The sequence below is a fragment of the Buteo buteo genome, chromosome 8 (genome assembly GCF_964188355.1).
Source record: "Buteo buteo chromosome 8, bButBut1.hap1.1, whole genome shotgun sequence".
In the NCBI taxonomy this organism is placed as follows: Eukaryota; Metazoa; Chordata; class Aves; order Accipitriformes; family Accipitridae; genus Buteo; species Buteo buteo.
In genome coordinates, this window is record NC_134178.1 from 857,850 (window position 1) to 876,316 (window position 18,467).

General features: G+C 42.2%; 2 protein-coding genes across 10 annotated transcripts in view; one reads left to right on the forward strand and one right to left on the reverse strand.

Annotated features, from left to right (window-relative positions):
• IVL (involucrin) overlaps positions 1–1,110 on the forward strand; it is a 2,296-nt gene extending 1,186 nt beyond the window's left edge. The window contains exons 2-3 of the mRNA XM_075034672.1: positions 492–567; positions 802–1,110. Of these exons, the coding sequence (XP_074890773.1) occupies positions 492–567; positions 802–1,110 (385 nt within the window). The remainder of the gene's footprint in view (positions 1–491; positions 568–801) is intronic.
• Positions 1–18,467, reverse strand: part of MAP3K15 (mitogen-activated protein kinase kinase kinase 15) — a 100,027-nt gene that overhangs the window by 18,989 nt on the left and 62,571 nt on the right. For 8 of the 9 annotated variants that reach the window (XR_012651222.1, XM_075033394.1, XM_075033396.1 and 5 more), the window contains 8 exons: positions 17,401–17,531; positions 17,006–17,111; positions 13,500–13,657; positions 9,609–9,792; positions 6,947–7,124; positions 6,020–6,194; positions 4,087–4,272; positions 3,644–3,749 (listed from right to left, as the gene is read on the reverse strand). Coding sequence is in view for 8 of the 9 variants with exons in the window: in XM_075033394.1 (XP_074889495.1) it covers positions 3,644–3,749; positions 4,087–4,272; positions 6,020–6,194; positions 6,947–7,124; positions 9,609–9,792; positions 13,500–13,657; positions 17,006–17,111; positions 17,401–17,531 (1,224 nt within the window). In the remaining variant the exon portion in view is untranslated. Of the gene's footprint in view, positions 1–2,161; positions 2,683–3,643; positions 3,750–4,086; positions 4,273–6,019; positions 6,195–6,946; positions 7,125–9,608; positions 9,793–13,499; positions 13,658–17,005; positions 17,112–17,400; positions 17,532–18,467 lie in introns of those variants that run through there. The other variant, XM_075033401.1, reaches the window with a different exon arrangement.

Genomic DNA, 18,467 nt, shown 5'->3' on the forward strand with positions numbered 1-18,467 from the left:
GAAGAGGGTAGGTTAGAAGAGGGTAGGTTAGAAGAGGGTAGGTTAGAAGAGGGTAGGTTAGAAGAGGGTAGGTTAGAAGAGGGTAGGTTAGAAGAGGGTAGGTTAGAAGAGGGTAGGTTAGAAGAGGGTAGGTTAGAAGAGGGTAGGTTAGAAGAGGGTAGGTTAGAAGAGGGTAGGTTAGAAGAGGGTAGGTTAGAAGAGGGTAGGTTAGAAGAGGGTAGGTTAGAAGAGGGTAGGTTAGAAGAGGGTAGGTTAGAAGAGGGTAGGTTAGAAGAGGGTAGGTTAGAAGAGGGTAGGTTAGAAGAGGGTAGGTTAGAAGAGGGTAGGTTAGAAGAGGGTAGGTTAGAAGAGGGTAGGTTAGAAGAGGGTAGGTTAGAAGAGGGTAGGTTAGAAGAGGGTAGGTTAGAAGAGGGTAGGTTAGAAGAGGGTAGGTTAGAAGAGGGTAGGTTAGAAGAGGGTAGGTTAGAAGAGGGTAGGTTAGAAGAGGGTAGGTTAGAAGAGGGTAGGTTAGAAGAGGGTAGGTTAGAAGAGGGTAGGTTAGAAGAGGGTAGGTTAGAAGAGGGTAGGTTAGAAGAGGGTAGGTTAGAAGAGGGTAGGTTAGAAGAGGGTAGGTTAGAAGAGGGTAGGTTAGAAGAGGGTAGGTTAGAAGAGGGTAGGTTAGAAGAGGGTAGGTTAGAAGAGGGTAGGTTAGAAGAGGGTAGGTTAGAAGAGGGTAGGTTAGAAGAGGGTAGGTTAGAAGAGGGTAGGTTAGAAGAGGGTAGGTTAGAAGAGGGTAGGTTAGAAGAGGGTAGGTTAGAAGAGGGTAGGTTAGAAGAGGGTAGGTTAGAAGAGGGTAGGTTAGAAGAGGGTAGGTTAGAAGAGGGTAGGTTAGAAGAGGGTAGGTTAGAAGAGGGTAGGTTAGAAGAGGGTAGGTTAGAAGAGGGTAGGTTAGAAGAGGGTAGGTTAGAAGAGGGTAGGTTAGAAGAGGGTAGGTTAGAAGAGGGTAGGTTAGAAGAGGGTAGGTTAGAAGAGGGTAGGTTAGAAGAGGGTAGGTTAGAAGAGGGTAGGTTAGAAGAGGGTAGGTTAGAAGAGGGTAGGTTAGAAGAGGGTAGGTTAAAGAGGGTAGGTTAGAAGAGGGTAGGTTAGAAGAGGGTAGGTTAGAAGAGGGTAGGTTAGAAGAGGGTAGGTTAGAAGAGGGTAGGTTAGAAGAGGGTAGGTTAGAAGAGGGTAGGTTAGAAGAGGGTAGGTTAGAAGAGGGTAGGTTAGAAGAGGGTAGGTTAGAAGAGGGTAGGTTAGAAGAGGGTAGGTTAGAAGAGGGTAGGTTAGAAGAGGGTAGGTTAGAAGAGGGTAGGTTAGAAGAGGGTAGGTTAGAAGAGGGTAGGTTAGAAGAGGGTAGGTTAGAAGAGGGTAGGTTAGAAGAGGGTAGGTTAGAAGAGGGTAGGTTAGAAGAGGGTAGGTTAGAAGAGGGTAGGTTAGAAGAGGGTAGGTTAGAAGAGGGTAGGTTAGAAGAGGGTAGGTTAGAAGAGGGTAGGTTAGAAGAGGGTAGGTTAGAAGAGGGTAGGTTAGAAGAGGGTAGGTTAGAAGAGGGTAGGTTAGAAGAGGGTAGGTTAGAAGAGGGTAGGTTAGAAGAGGGTAGGTTAGAAGAGGGTAGGTTAGAAGAGGGTGGTTAAGAGGGTAGGTTAGAAGAGGGTAGGTTAGAAGAGGGTAGGTTAGAAGAGGGTAGGTTAGAAGAGGGTAGGTTAGAAGAGGGTAGGTTAGAAGAGGGTAGGTTAGAAGAGGGTAGGTTAGAAGAGGGTAGGTTAGAAGAGGGTAGGTTAGAAGAGGGTAGGTTAGAAGAGGGTAGGTTAGAAGAGGGTAGGTTAGAAGAGGGTAGGTTAGAAGAGGGTAGGTTAGAAGAGGGTAGGTTAGAGAGGGTAGGTTAGAAGAGGGTAGGTTAGAAGAGGGTAGGTTAGAAGAGGGTAGGTTAGAAGAGGGTAGGTTAGAAGAGGGTAGGTTAGAAGAGGGTAGGTTAGAAGAGGGTAGGTTAGAAGAGGGTAGAGAATGGACCACTTTAGATGGACAGATGTGGACAGATGTGGACAGAGTTGAATAGAATGGAGTAGGATTGAGTAGGATATAATGAGGGAAGGGGGGGGTAGAAGGGAAAGCGGGGGGTAGAAGGGAAAGGGGGGGTAGAAGGGAAAGGGGGGGTAGAAGGGAAAGGGGGGGTAGAAGGGAAAGGGGGGTAGAAGGGAAAGGGGTAGAATAGTTTAGGATTGGGTAGGATATAATGAATGGAATGGCATAGAATAGTCTGGAATGGAATAGAAAATAAAAAAGAATAGAATGCAATAGATTAGGATTGGGTAGAATTACTACAATAGGGTAGGATAGTGTAGAATAGAATATGATATTATAGAATAGAAAAGAGTAGAAAAGAATAGAATATTTTAGAATAGAATACAACAGAATGCATTTTTTTTGGACAAGTCTGTTTTCAGAGGTAGTGCAGCTTGTTCTTTTTTCCTGTGGGTGGGGGAGCTTCAGCAGAGGACATGGACTGTTTGCACAGTGTGTTTTATTGCAGTACTGAGCAGGGGAGTAGCAAAGCCTTGTGTGAGCTGGACCGCAGATTCTCTGGCATCAACTCTGAAGTAAATATGAGTGGCACTGTAACAGCTCAGCTGTAGTGTACCAGTAAAGGTAGGTAGCTGTAAATTACAGCTGTAGAGGGAATAAATACATTTGTGATTAAATGGATAATAAAATAGATAGTTAATAAATATATTAATGAGAAACCTTTGAAAGCTTGCTTTTTAAAAAAAAAAAAAAAAAAAGACCAAGTTCTTTTCCCCTAATGCCCTTGACTGAAGAGTTTTCAAAGCCTTCCTCTTTTCCAGGTAGCATTTCTAACCCCAGGTCTCTCAGAACTTGCTGCAGGTGGCCACCCTTCCTACCAAAGAATAGCTGGCATTTTTCTCCTACAAAGTCCTACAAAATTTGGCCAGTTGGGCTTGAAAGTCAAAGCAACTTCAGACTGCAAGGACTCACCACCACTAAGTGCTCTCAGCACATTCTTTACCCTGGAAGGGTGCTCAGCACTTCAAAGAGTTAAAAAACTACTTGCAAATTTCTAACTTAGATTTATTCCTAGACAGTTCTTAGTCATTTATCCTCCTCCTTCTCAGTGGCGGTGATTTTTCCTACTATACATCTGTAGGCCAAAATCATACTCTGCCTCATATTAATGCACTTCCTTCTCTGCATCTGTTCCACAGCTCAGTAACCATTTTTCAGAACACAGAACCAGACCTGTGCAGTGTTAGTCACCTTGGATGTCATTAAAATGTTCTACAGTCATTTTCTTTCTTACTAGAAAAGCTCCAGTTTGGACTGAATTTAATTTGCCTTTTTTTGTCATGGTTGGACCACACTGGTGGTGCAGAACCACTGTTATCTCCTAATTATGTGCTGCTGTACTGTCAGTACAGCATTAATCCTGCAGATCAACACTTCTTTCTGTACGACATTCTGACCCTGTGCCTTTGATGTAGTGGCACATGGGATGCAGTTAATCGCATGCTGACAGATTAAACATCTAAATTGTTCCATTTGCTATCACTCTTTGATATGCAAACAGCCACCTTTTTTTTTTTAAAGCTTATTTTCAGCAGCTTTGATTTACCTGGAGTAAGAATAGTGACTGCTGCTTGGACTGCACGGCGAATTATGTTATCCATTGCAAACATCCAGTGGGGCCTTATTAAGTGGTTTCTTAACACTTTATTCACCTATAAATAAATAAGCAAGTTAAAGTAGCAGCAAACAACATTTGCTTACACCTCAGGAAAGACCATCTTGTTTTTTCAATAGTCAGATGAAGTTTTATAAAGTAACAAACAACTGCATCAGTCACTAAACCCCTCCCACCTTTGAAAGTCTAAACAACAGATTTGTAACCCTAAAAAACAGTTAGAGCTTTCAGACCATACCCAGGCTGCGTCAGTCAAGCCCCTCTACAGTACAAGGAGGAAGAGGAGTGAGGAAGAGCAGGGAAGCTGCAAACCGCTGGGGTGAGCTCTGTCCAGGAAGAATTCTTCTCCCCCTCATGCTAGGCAAGGAACTCACCGCATCCTGAAATCCAAACAGCACCAGATGAATCTGATTGATGGAAGTGCTGTCAAAATCCAAATCCATTTTCAACTTGGATATGGTAGAAGCCATCACTCTCTGCTCAGGAGAGCGTATGAAGTCCCTTAAAATCCCTATAATTTGCTTGATGTGGGCCACTGAAAGTTGCAGTTCTTCAGAGCTCTGGAGAATAGATAATGCATGTATATCAAGTAAATCCCAGAGTCATTAAACATCTAGTTAGTAGCATTAATATTTTTTAGGGTTACAATTTATAGTTTTGCCCATGTATATTTCACACTGATGCACAGAAATCACAGAACTTTTGTTTCTGCAAAGCCTTTATTTTCTACCTTTTTCTAACTACAGTTTTTTTAATAGTAATTCCTATTTTCCAAAAAATAAATTAAGTCTAATGCTACTGTGGCAGTCACAAAGGGAAGAGTGTCCAGATAATACCTATACATGTCTGCAATATACTGCAGAGGGCAGCTCTCCTCCATAAAAACTGCAGAGTGAATTGATGAGAGACCCAAATTCTTTAGATGCTATCCTTTCAATAAGCTGAATCTGGACTTGTACCCAATTACGCAGACATTTGATTTCCTTAGGCAAAAAAACGTTTCTAGATGCATTTAACATAAGTCAGGAAAAGGTCTAAGATTACACAGTGGTAGGACTCAAGTGTTCACTCTATGATTTGCCATCCATAACCCCTGCAGTTAAAGCCATCCAAGTGCCAGTGAGAACAACGACCTGTATAATTAAAGGGAGAAGTATTCCAGAAATTATGGAAAAGAGATGGTTACAGCAGTGCTGCAAAACAGCTGGAGACTGAGGTAGGACTTGCTGTTAACTAAATAATCCTTCTTTATCCCGGCAAATATTTAGAGCCCTGGTTATCTCTGACTGAGATCTCACCTGTGAATTTTAGTCCTCCATAAGGCTATTTCGCAGTTCAAGCTCAGAGCAGAAATTTACCCCAATGGCTTTGCCAGCTGGAGTTTGTGGGCCTTTCTCTGGGGCCTGTAGAGCTCTCTGGGAGCCCCCCCCAGGTCTGGGGCAAGCTGATCTGCACCGTGAGGCGGTTTGGAGGGGAGTGAGTGATGGGGAGAAGTAAACCCCTGCGCTGCGTGGAGCCAGCTGCCCACACCGGGCTCGGATGGAGCTGCCCCGGGAGCAGCAGGGCCCCGGCCGCGGTGCTGTACCTGCCTTTGCTCCGAGACTGACGGCGGACCGGGATCCCACAACAAGAGTCAGCAGGCTCCCCTTTACGGACCTGAAGTCCAGGTGAAAAACCACAGCTTGATAAGAACAGGTAATGTCAGTGGCACATCAGAAGCAGACATGAAGAGGCTGAGCAATCAACTCTTACTGGTGTGTGGCATTGCTTGGCTACGGGTTAACTGAACACATGATTTTTCTTGCTCCTCTTTACAGTCACTAAATCTTCCCAATCAACCCTTCCCTCTACAGAAATCTACCCTGGCCTTTTTAAGATTCGTGTACTGTGTTCCTGGCATCTAGTTTACATATAGTTTGAATTAAAAATCATTAATCGGTTCTCTGTCCTTAAAGCAAATCATACATCTTACTACCCGGTGTTCCATTTCCATGTCTTTAAAACCCAAAACAAACCACATAACCCCCCCCCTCAAACCACCAACCTCAGCCACCCCCAACCCCACACCAAATGCCCCAAACTTCCCCCTCCAAAAAACCCAAGAGCCCGGCAGTGGGCAAAAGGCGGTGTTTGCTGTCCGTTCAGGCAACAGCAAAGGGCTCACACAGTTGCAGGTCTCCGAGATTAAAGATGTTCAGAAGGAACAATCCAAGCACCTTCATTTATTAGTTTTCAGAAAAGGCATACTACTGCCTGGCTTGTCATTCTCCTTTTGACAGGAGAAAAGGAAAGCTGAACTGAAATTACCTGTGCAATACAGTCCTGCAAATTGGAAGCAACTTTGTTCTGTTCTTCCTTAAGGATTTTATATAGGATCGCCCGCCGTTCACTGTCCTTCCGCAGCAGAAACAAACCGGAATCCTTGTCTTCAAGGGAAGGAGAGGTGCTCCTGTCCTCCGAGGCCAAGCCCTCATCAGGCACACTGCGTCAGCAGCCAGGCCCCGTGCGCAAGAGAGACCTCAGCATTAGCAACACGGCAGTACTGTCAGAAGTGAGTAGGGATACTTCAGAGGTTAAAAAGTGAGTTAAACTGCACCAGCGGACTGATCAGACTGTTGAACCCTAATTCTGAGACAGAAGATGGCTCAGATCCACAGCTGGTGTAAACCTCACTGAAGCCAAAAGCACAAGGCTGATTTCATCCCGCTGAGAAGCTGGCATTAATGTCAGCCAGCACTGGTTCAGTTTTGGGGAGGAAAGCTGAAAACCCTGGAGTGAGATAACTATTCACTTTTTCTGGCACCATACTGTAACATACTCATTTGGAAGTATATCCAAATATACTTCCAGAGAGCTTTGTGCTCTCTGATCAGCAGAACTATCTTTCTGCTGCCCTTCTTTTGCCACATTTTTTAAATGAGTACATGGAAGTTTCAACTCTTCCGCTAACTCCAGAATCCATATCCACTCAGTCAATAAGACGACTGACATTTATTCACCAGGGAGGGAAAAGTATATAAATACACAGAAACCTTAAGGAGAAAGAATCATTTTTCATTAATTAAATATAGACAATATTTAAATTAACTGGTAACTTGCCTATGCAACTTGCTTGCTGTTTAACGCACCTGCTTATCTAGTCATTATGTGAAAAAATTGCCCTGAGATAAAATATAATGTGAATTAAATCCACATAATCCCTCATGGGTATCAAGCAAAAAGCAAATGCTTTACCTTAGTAAATGGGAAATGGGATGCTTTGTCTGAATCTCTGAAATGGATCTCTTTGGCCTTTCAAAAAACACGTCATGCTGTACATCAGAGTCTGGCGAAACGGAGCCATGCTCACTGCTGCTACTGCCGGCCTGTTCTCCATGGATCGGCAGCGGGAGAGATGTATTACGATTGTGATCTAGGAACAGACATTGTAAAGCATGTAAGAGTACTAGGCAGGAAAGGGCAATGTGCTTAAAACAGCCACGATCATCTTCAGTGATATCAAGACCTCATTTTGCAAAATGGCTGAAAGAGAGCTAACCTTGTTGATAGAAAGCAGCAATACAACTCAAAACACAATAAAAGGTGTGAACAAGCTAACTGCTGAACCCAAAGATAGCAAAGCAGCTAGATACTCACATGAAATGCCATTTTGTTACCCTCTCTTGCGCGCACACACACACATATATATACACACACTCCCCCTTAGTGCTGGTACAACTAGATATACAGCTGTTTAAAGAGCCTGAATCCAACCCATAGGTTACCGTTGGCTGCTTCACCAACCATACACATCTCTAAGCAGAGAGCACTCTGCTACCCGCTCTCCTCACTTCTGCCTGTGTTAATGGACATATACTTGCTCCCTCTCCGATACCCGAGGCATCTGCCTTGCTCACATGTCCCCGTGCCCTCAGTAAGGACTCTCTCTCTTAACACTAGCCTGAAGGAAATCTCTTGTCCCTTTCCAATTCATCTTGAAAGTAAGAAGAAATAAAAAAAAAATAACAGCTATTGAGAGCTTGCTATAATCCTGATTGCCAGTTTGCAGCTGCAGGGTAGGAAAGGTATGCACTCAGAGTGCACCCATCTGTGAAGCTAAAATATCACAAAAGTTTTTGATGCTTGTCACTACAAATTATGTGGAGGTGGAGGAGGAAGAGAGCCAGAAGTCAGAAGTTGTTCAGAAAGCTCTGACATACTCCATGGTACATGACTGATGTTCAGATGGCTGAGGTTAAACAATCACAGAAATGAAACAATATATGTCACCTTGTGAGAACTGGTTCAAGGTGTCTTGGCAGTACAGAAAATTGAAAGTTGCTGTCCTGAGAGTAAGGGCCAAGATTTGCTCTGGGCTGCCTTCATTATTGGAAAGAAAAAAGGGGTAGAGACAGGATGGAAAGATGGAGGCAAAGCTGAGGAAACCAGCGCCGAGGGAAAGGGCAGAGGGAGGAGACGGAGTGAACTGCCGCAGCCAAGATCGTGGCACCTGGTGGGCCAGGACCTGCCTTCGGCCCCCAAACCCCCTTGGAGATGGCTGCAGCAGCCAGCACGGCTGCCCCCAACCCTGGCACACGCTCGGCTGCAGCCGCGTTGCCCTTCCCTCCCTCACCCAACAGACAGTTCTCGTACATTCGCCCGCTCTGCTCGTGTCCGCAGCCGTCACGGAGCTTGCTTCTCGCTGCAGCCCAGTGCTTAACCCATCTGAAGGAGCTCCATAACCCCAGCAACGCACGGGAGAAGAGAAGAAAGGAGGAAGGCAGGAGGAGGGAGGGGGCGCAGAAGACAGCTGCGGCTCCCCTGGTATTTGAGAAGGAGCCCGTCGCTCCCAGGGCAGCTAATGAGGCAAGCTCCTCCCTTTCTAATGCCAGGCGGTTTTTGCAGAACGTGTCCTCAGGCACAGGCTGAAAAGCCAACAAGAGAAGGTCATTGCAGCGGGGCAGAAGGCCACAGCCTGCCCACAGCTCCCGACGCTGTGCCCGGGCTGAGCAGGGCGAGCGGTCCCGTCACGCAGGGGTGGCAGTCCTCAGTGCCCCCCAGGACAAAAGAGGATGCCCATTTGCTTGCCAAAACCAAGGCAGCCAGGCATTGTAAATTCTTGGCTAGTTTTTCCCCTTAGAATTCCATTCTTTCAAATGTTCCTTGCTGAGGGGGGAAAAAAGCTCAAAAAGGGAAGCAATTCGATGTGCATTGGGAGCGTGTGCATGTGTGTGTGCAGACTGGGGAAAGAAGCAAGACCAATGGCTTTGCCTGTTTTTCAATGGACAGTCCCTTCAAACACTAACAATTTATTTGGCAGGTCTGTATTAAGGTTTATTATCTTATCACTGAGAAAGTGGCTGATATGTTGCAGGGGGAGGGGGAGGAATACACTAGGCAGATAAAACAAAACAACCCACTAAACAGCTACTTCAGCACACACGTGGCAAATTTCCAAGTTACATTTCAAGTCTGAAAACGCTGACCCATGTAGACTTGAACACCTAATAGACCCACATTTTCAGGTGCCAAACACCTACTCTATAAACACACACATATCTCTGAAGTGTATGTAATTGTGACTCTAAAATGCAGAATTGCTTTGGAAAGTCTTCACCAAATGTCGTTTTTCTAACTTTAATTTACTATAAATGAGGCGGTTACTTCTGGGGAAAGGAAAAATGGGATTGGGAAGTTTCCCCAAGCAAAACACAAAATAAGCAAGACACCATATTTTGTGGGAATTATTAAATTTAAGTATGTCTAATTACAAATCACAGGCACTTTCAACAGTTGAGTTCCTGCTGCTTTCCTGGCACAAGAAATGTCCTTTGTAAAAGAGAGTGCTTAATGATTCCAATCTTTTATATAACACTTAATGATGATGTTGACTTGGATTTGGCTGATAATTCCTTACCTGAAGGCTTGAATGCAATTCTGCTTTTCTTGCCCTTGTTTACTTGTTTCAGGAAGGAATCTCTGAGCAAATCAGATGCTGTAACACGTTTACTAGGATCAGGTTCGAAACAGAGCAAAATAAAGGCCCTCGTTTCAGCAGACAGTGATTCTGGAATTTCAGGATGAATCTTAAACATCCCAACCTGCAAGTAGAACAAAAATACAAATTATTTATACTAAACAACTGCAAGGAGACCATGGGCCAAAGCTTTCTTACAGTATGATCTCTCATGCTCTCGCTGACTCCCACGGAAAAGGAGCCATCCAGGTACCCACACAAAGCAGTGAAGTGCAACAAGGTTCTAATCCTGTTTTTTACTTCATTGCAAACACGGTATGAATATCAATGTGGTATTATGCAAATGTCAAGCTATGGATGTATCCAACCATCTACCTTCAGGCAATCTCGGGATCCGGGCATTACCCACACCAAGTGCTTCAAATGCTGCTCATCCTGCTAAGCCACAAATCCCTCCAGCTATTGCAGACACTTCCCATCACCCCTGCCCAGTACTGCGTGTCTCAGCTGCTGACTCCTCCAGCACATTCGTGCCCAGGAACAGGAATAACTTCCTCCTCCAGCACCGTCGGCCTGGGGGCTGCAGCTGTTCTGCTCCCGCCGCTGCCAAATTTCCTTGTGCAAATGCTCACGATGACCTTGCCAGACCTTGTCACCACCCCCGGCACTCGGGCCAGATGTCTTCCCCAGCCTTTCGGTGTTATTTAACTGAAAATCACATGATGTCCAAAGGTTTAACAAGACCCCCCACTCTTTAAGTAATGAAAAACGTGCTTCTACAGGTTGCTCCCTAGTGATTTTTCCAGCTCCTTCACTGCCGCCTTATTCTCCAATGCCAATCTGGCATAAATGTTTTGAAGCGAGAGCTGTGTAACACATGCGCACTGTACGGCATGTATCTGGCAAGATCATGGCTTGTAGTCTCAGCATCTTTACATAAAACAGGCTCTGGAGAACAAGCAGAAAGATAGTGGCCACAAGGGAGATAGCAGCCCAGCAGTTAAACAAGTGCCAGCTGCTTTTAAATAATCTCATTATACAGCTACATTAACACACTGTGGCACCATTAGGCACTCACAACAGTGGTTCAGCTTCAACGCAAGCTGAAGCAAAAAATGCTGAGCAGCCGTGCTTATGTTTGAATGACAGTGCAGAATATAAAATGCTAAAAATGCATTAAAGCCCTCCAAACCATGACTCTAAGCACATTCAAAACTCAGTATTTCCCTCACGTAATGTTTTCAATATATGCAACTTGCTAACCTCTACAATTAAATTGATGTATTTAATAAAGAAATGGAATAAGTAAGTAAACTGATGTTATGTCCTGTCAGCAGGCTATAACATCTACTTTGTCTGATGGAACATCTTTATCTGATTTGTAAAACCCCACATGCATTGTGGACAGTGCTTTACAAATGGGGTATATAGTTTCACTACTTCAAATTTTTGCTCTGGAGCAGAAAGAGGAGACAGCCACCTGCTTGCTGTGCTCTGACAACTGCTCTCGCCGTGTCTGTCTCCGCGGCCAGCCCACTCCTCCTTGTGCGGTCTGGGGATGGGCTCCCAGGCCAGCTTCAGCTGGGGCAGCATCACGACCGAGAGCACTCTGGTGCCAGGTTATTCCCTTATGCACTAAACAAAACCCAGGACAGTCCAGAACAGGACCAGGAGATTTGAACGCATGTCTCTGATCCTATCTTAATCTCTGTGGCTCAAGGGGAATAAGTTTTGTCGCAAGCACCCAGAAACACTGTGGCGACATTAGTTTATTTTATCTCCACGGAATGCCATTTGTTTGCACTCCTTTCACATGGAACCAGATGCACACCTACTATGCTCATAGATGAAATACCACACAACATACACTCAGCCAGGAATTATTTCCAGTTCTCGGTTCACCCTGGCCCCTTTTCTCTACTTTGTCCAACTCTTTGGCCATTTGCAGTTTCTATAGTGACTGCACAGCCAGACTTAGACCTTCTCTCTCCTTGCCTGCCCTCTGCACAACAGAGTGTGCATGTGTGGAGATGGGGACGTCACAAGTTTGATTCCCAAGTTTTTCAGGCTTCTGTTCTTTTTACATGCCTGCCCAGCCAGCCTGCTTCATTTCTGGCTTCAAACCTAGCTTCCAGCTTGCTTACCTTTATTACACAGCAAAAAGAAACCACAGCTTGCAATTTATGGTGCCCAGCAAGAGGCAGTTCCAAGCAGGTGCCAGCAGAGCCAAGAAACAGAAAACAGAACTGAATGCCTGACTGTAGCACATTAACACAGTCTGCAATAACAACGCTAAAAACTGCCACATCCTTGAAGAAAGAAGGTGAAGAAATGTATTCTGAGACTTCAGAAAACAGCCCTGTGGCCGGGAAGCGCTTACGGGCAGGACGCAGGGCCACGCACAGCCCTGCCAGAGCTCATCGAGCACCTGGGACTGAACCAGCGCTTCCTGACCATTCAACGCACCATGCTGAAAAATAAGACATGTAACTCTCATAACGGTTCAACTACATGCCAGACATACAAGATGAAAAGGCATCTGCCAGCAGAACCGTATCTGACATTTACAGCGACATGGGAAAAAGTCTCTTTCCGTGGCTCCCTCGGGAAAGCTTTAGTGAACCAAAGCATGTTCACCCAGGCAGCTTCTTCTGAGGTAGCGTCATAAGCTGACAGCACCAAGGTGACATATGATACCGTTGAAATAACTACATCAAAACCCATAACCATCCCTTTCTTTGCCTTTTAGCTGTGGTGCATGGGACAACTCACAGGCCTAGGACAACACGTGGCGTTACGTGCCATGCTGAATTGCAGCCCAGCTTACTATACTTACTGATAAAGATCCGATTTTGCTAGTGTGGTTCCATTAATAATTATACTAATGCTCACATAGTGACTTTCAACAACATACACAGAAGAATTAAGAATACTGATAATTTAAAGCAGTTTGCTGAGTTATGGATGTGACATTTTCCCCATTATAAGAATGAGGACCCTGAAGCATAAGTGAAAACTTAAGTACATTTCTAAAGGTCTACTGCAAGTCAGTGGAAGAACCAAAAATTTTCAGTCTGCATATTTGACACATTATCACATCATAGCTTTTACACTACTGTTATTTTCAGAGTTAGAACAAGTAACTTTTTTCAAATACATTTATTATCAAAACTATCTGAAGCATTCTCTTCTCAAGTGTTAATTTGTGCATTTGAAAACAGATACACTAAGAGAAAGAAAGTACTAGAGGAAATAGTTTACCAAGGAGGTAGCTTTGATCCAAAGGACCTTGGACTTAAAATAGAGTATTTTACTCCTTCAGTACACACCAGAAATCCTGGGAAGTTATCCCCCTTCCACCATAGCTTCCTACCACGTTGCAGAGACTGGGCCCTTGAAAGACAAGGCAAGGCAAACAGATACTCTGGGAGGGAGGCTTATAAAGACTTCAAGGACACAAGTAACTTGGTTGTCATTATTGGAGAGAGTGGTTGCCAAGAAGGAAATCATAAACCAAGAGCAGGAGATGATAGAAGTAAGAAGGTAGAGAATACTAGTCTTCATAAGCCTTCACTCATTTTTCAGGTTGCTGCTCTGACTCATGACCTATTTCCAGCACAAAAATAAATGATTACCCCCTAGAGCAATACAGCTTAGAGCAAAAAAGTTTACTTAAAAGATTACTCAGTGAGACTTAAGAACACAGGTCAGACTGTGCCTTTGTACAAAACAACCCATATAACGAAAGATTTCTACCAATTAAATTAATGTTAAAAAATTAAGTTAGTATTTGAAAATTCATAAGCTCTATAGCAAAAAAGCTGTACGTACTTTAAACATTGCTGCTTGAGGCTCTCCTAGTTCATGAAATGGAGGTTTGCCTGTTGCCATTTCAATAATGGTACAACCTAGTGACCAGATATCAGCTGGTGCACCGTATCCTCGTGGTCCTTTATCGATGATTTCTGGAGCCATGTACTGCAAGGTTCCTAGTCAGGACAAAAAGAATAGTCAAGTGTTACAGTCATCATTCTTATTAGAGAGAATTAATACACCGCTAAGCAAGCCAAAAATTGTCAGATGTAACCTGTATAACCAAAATATTTGACTTCCCATATCACCACTGAAAACTAGACAGAAACTTATGTTTTAACATCTTTTCTATAAACTATCTTCTTCCCCCCTTTCCAATACAAGACTTCAAACTGTTGGAAGTATATTCACTACATAATCCAAAAACTTCCTCAGAACATGAAATTATATCAAACAACTTTTGCAGACACTAAATTGTAAAGATTATGCATGTAAGAGGTGATGAAAACTTGCAAAGTGACAGATAGTCTTCATGAGAATAGTTTTTCATGTTTACCCCTATAATGAGAATACTAGTGACAGGGAATTTCAAAAAGTTAGTTTGAAAAGAAGGTATTTTTGTAAACATAAGATAATAAAGATAAAAATGTTTAAAAAAAATAATCTCAAGTTTTACACAAAAACAATCAAGGTTGTAATCAAGGTAAATCAATTACACAGTAACTAAAACAATAAGGGAACCCATCATAAATTGCAATTCCAGGAAGTCTTTTGGATGTGCTTGGGATTTCTGACATCCAAGGTTAGCAAAAAAAAAAAAAGAGAGAGAGAGAAATAAATCTATTGAAACTTCTAAAGCTATACATGGTGGCAAAATAAGATCCTACCTACGCCTATAGTTGCCTCTTGACAGATGAATCTGAATGTCTCTAAAGTTTGCCTGTAGACAATCTGACTGTAATACCAGTTATAATACTGATAAATGAAAAGAACAGTAAAAATGAAATAAAAGATGGTCAATTTGGAATCACTGATATTCAATCATATACTAACACGGCTAACAAGAGGTCTTTATAGTAAGACAGTCCACACCAACAACAGAAATCTATAGATGTTCTGAGTGTTCCAAACACTACAACACTTTCTCCACATGAATTCCCACCAGCTCTGTTACGACATCTTTAAATTAAATTATTGTTGTTCTTAAAAATACAATAAAATTACACTGTGGTAAAGCTGCAAACTATTAAGTAAAGGACATCTGGTGAAGATAAAAGGGATTGGATATTACTATGTTCATTAAATGTGACTGCTGTAGAACAAAAGTTCAAGCCACAGCTTTGCCCTCAGGCTGTGTGTCTTGAATGGAGGGATATAGCGTTTAAACCACTAGAAGACTGATTGTTCTATCATGTGATTGTGTTACATAATGCCTAAAATCCACAGAGTTTAGGTACTGAGTTAAGGAACAAAACAAATTGGAAGAGACTTTTTAAGACCCTCTGGGCTATAGCTACCTGCATACTGATTTTAAATCTGGAATGAGAACTTAAGTAAAACCTTTATTCTTGTGTTCAGTTACATCTCTGAGGCACAAACAGGGCTGTAAACGTGCAAGAGAACAAAGAAGAAGGGCACAAGGAAAGATTTACCTCCTTTTATTACAGTATGGTGATTTTTCTTCAGGTACCATTTCTCCATATATCATCTCTAATAACAACCAGTTGCTAAAAAGCCACTAAGGAGTACATAAAACACAGGCAGACAGAATGATTTTCCTCTAGTATCTGCTCCAACCATAATAGCAGTCAGCCATAACAGTGGCTTCCTGGGCTAAAATAAAATTTTGGACTATGACTTTTAATAGCTACAAGACGGTCTTCCTCCATGACTTCAACTTTTACCTTATGGAACCCCTTTATATACTTAAAGTTTTCAGAATATCCTGTAGCAATGGGACGCACAGTATAGCTATACATCACACCATGTGGAAGGGTAGTGCATCTCTTTCCCATAGAATGTAACTGTATTGAACCAGTCTAACAAAAATGGCAAGGACAAACATTGCAGGCAAAACCTGAAAATATTCTTTTCCAGATACCACAACAGACCTGTATGTATTTGAGAATTATCCATCCAGTTGCATAAGGAAGATGATTCATGAGAAAATTATTTGTTGACTAATTTGTTTGGGAAAAAATGGTTAAATGCCTTAAAGGAATGCTTCAGAAGCCAACATTTAACCAGCTCTTATGTATCTATCTGTTGTAGCATCTATAAACTGAATTACATCTATAAACCAAACTACAAACCTGCTTCTTGTAGTGCTTCATTCTTAACAAAACATTCAAATGCTGCATTTACGATTCCAAACTGGACAAATTTTTTTTTTCTTCCCTTTAAAGGACTCCTAACTTAACTTAATTTGATTCTAACTAAAATCTTTACAGCTTTGCAGGAAATAGATTTGTTTCAAATGCCTGCACCTGATGAGATGATCTCATGAGCTATTGATGCAGACATCATATGCTGTGTTCAGATCATGATGTAATATAGGCCCAGATTCCGATTCACAAGCTTTGCTAATAAGGAGTGAAAAAAAAAAAGCTTAGAAAGGTAAGTTATTTCAGAACTAATAATTTATTTTCAAGGCTTCCTTTCCAAGAAAGCTGGAGGAACTGCAGACTCCCCACCAGACAGGTAATGGAAAGCCTTGATTATCACTTAAGTAGAGGTTGTTGTCTTCTGTCTTCCACATGACTGACGTCTGTGTCTGTGTCCCATCTACTTAAACTGCAGGCCAGTATGAGGCTTGGGATTTGTGCTATCAGCCTATGCATATAGCCACATAACAACTGAAAAACATCATGTTACCTGTATCTGCACTGATAAAAGAATTGAGTAATTATGTGACCATATATTCATTTTTCAATGTGGAGTTTCAGCTGCTATTCAGCCAATTTTGTTTTCCCTGAATATTGCAAGTTTTTACTACCTTGTATATGAAAGCTTTTCTGTAACATACCAGCCTAGTATTTTCATGTAAACTGTTCTTTTCACTGCTGGTAACACCAAGTTAGCCAGTTGGTTGGGTTTTATAATGAATGCCTCAAAACTGAAAGTATTTATAAGCTTGTGTTTGGTTTTCTGCACTTTTAAACATACTTCAAAGAAAGTATGCATGAGTTACTAATACCAAGATAACTAAATTAAAAAGTTGCTGTATTCAAGTGTTTCCAGATGTAGTGGCAACAAATCAATTGCTACTTAATGAAAACCACTATGAAGAAAAACTACTATCCCATCACATTTAAGAAGATTTTAAAACAAAATAAAATGGAAGAAAATTACATTAAAAAAAGAAAAGAAAGATAGCAAGCCTGTGTTTATGGTGATCACACTCCCATTCACTCTTCCCTGAAAATACAGACCTAATCATCTTTTCATCACAAATCCAAAGAGCCTCTTGGCTCTAACTCTAAATCAGTCACCAAAATCCTTATAAACTGCTAAATGAGTCTTACCTGTAAACGTTTCGGTGCATGGGTTGATTCCTGCCAGCCGTTTGGAAGTACCAAAGTCAGATATCTTTACTACACCACTATAGGTGTTCACCAAAACGTTATCCCCCTGTGGTTTGGATGTCAGAGAGAGAGGGGGAGTGGGGAGGAGAGACAGATGAGTACAGATTCCAAATCCCAATCTCAATACTCCTTCAAGTTTGCAGTTATCTTTGTAATATACCTTTCTACAAAGGTATTTTCCTGGAGCACCAGGGAGAAGGGGTTGTTTTATTCTTTCCTTTTGTTTTAAGCTTCCATGAAATCCTATTAAAAATTCTACTTCAGGTTAGAGTAAAACTAACTGAAGTAAATAAGATAAAAAGCAATCACACAAGACACACTAAAGGAAAAATTACCTTTATATCTCTGTGTACAATCTGGTTCTCATGGAGATACTTAAGGCCTTCCAGAATCTGCTTGGTGTAAAATTTAATTGTAGGTTCTTTCATTGGGCCCCACTTAGATCTTAGGAGAGCTGAGAGGCTGCCTACAAGAGTTAAGAAGAAACTGTATCAAGATAGCAAAACTCCCAAATTAACATGAAACATTTTAGTCTGGATTCAGCCTTTGCTCAATATCCTAATGCAAGAGAAATGCAGTACTTATAATTAAGCCAAATTCTTCCTAGATACCTCAAAGCCAATAATTTGCTGCTGCTTTTGGCTGGTTATTTCTTTCTTGCCAGCTCAGCTTCCACCTCCATGGCAGGAATAAATGTTACGACAGGGCTGGATGCATCTCCCTCACTTCAGTCTAACAACTGTTGAGACTAGGACTAGCAATCATTCAGCCCTTAATGAAATGAAGACTAAAGGTAACACTGTATGACATTATACACTATGCTTCATGAACCACATGCATGTACAAAGAGAAGCTGATTTACTCGAGGCAGGGAGGGGAGAAGAAAAAAGGAAAGAGTCTTTTCCCTGCAAATACGGGATTAACTTCTGGAAATATGCAGAGACAGAGGAAAGCAAGCTCCTGAAAGAAACCAAGTAATGGATGTTCAGGGTAGGAGATAGGTCATCCACACTTCCCCTACTTGTAATAAATCTAATCTTTTTTTAAATAAGACAAATATTTTAATCATGAAGCAAAATAAAGACAGGTTCGCCTTTTCTGCTTGTAATAAACTAAGTGCAGTGGGTCTACCTAATGCCAGACAAATTCAGCTAAAGGGATTCTCAGTCCACACCAACAGCTTTCTAAAGTGAAGCTTCCCCAAAGACTCTTGCATAATCTAAACAGCTGGTTCCTTTTTAAGACTGGCTGCAGAGTTTAAAATATCTGAATTGGTTCAATAATATCTTGACATTAGCAACTAATCCCAGCACACTCTACAGTGCATATATGAGCAGGAAAAAAAGGTATGTAACACCAGCTGATACTTTTAACAAGTGCAGGAAAACAAGTAGAAGTGTTG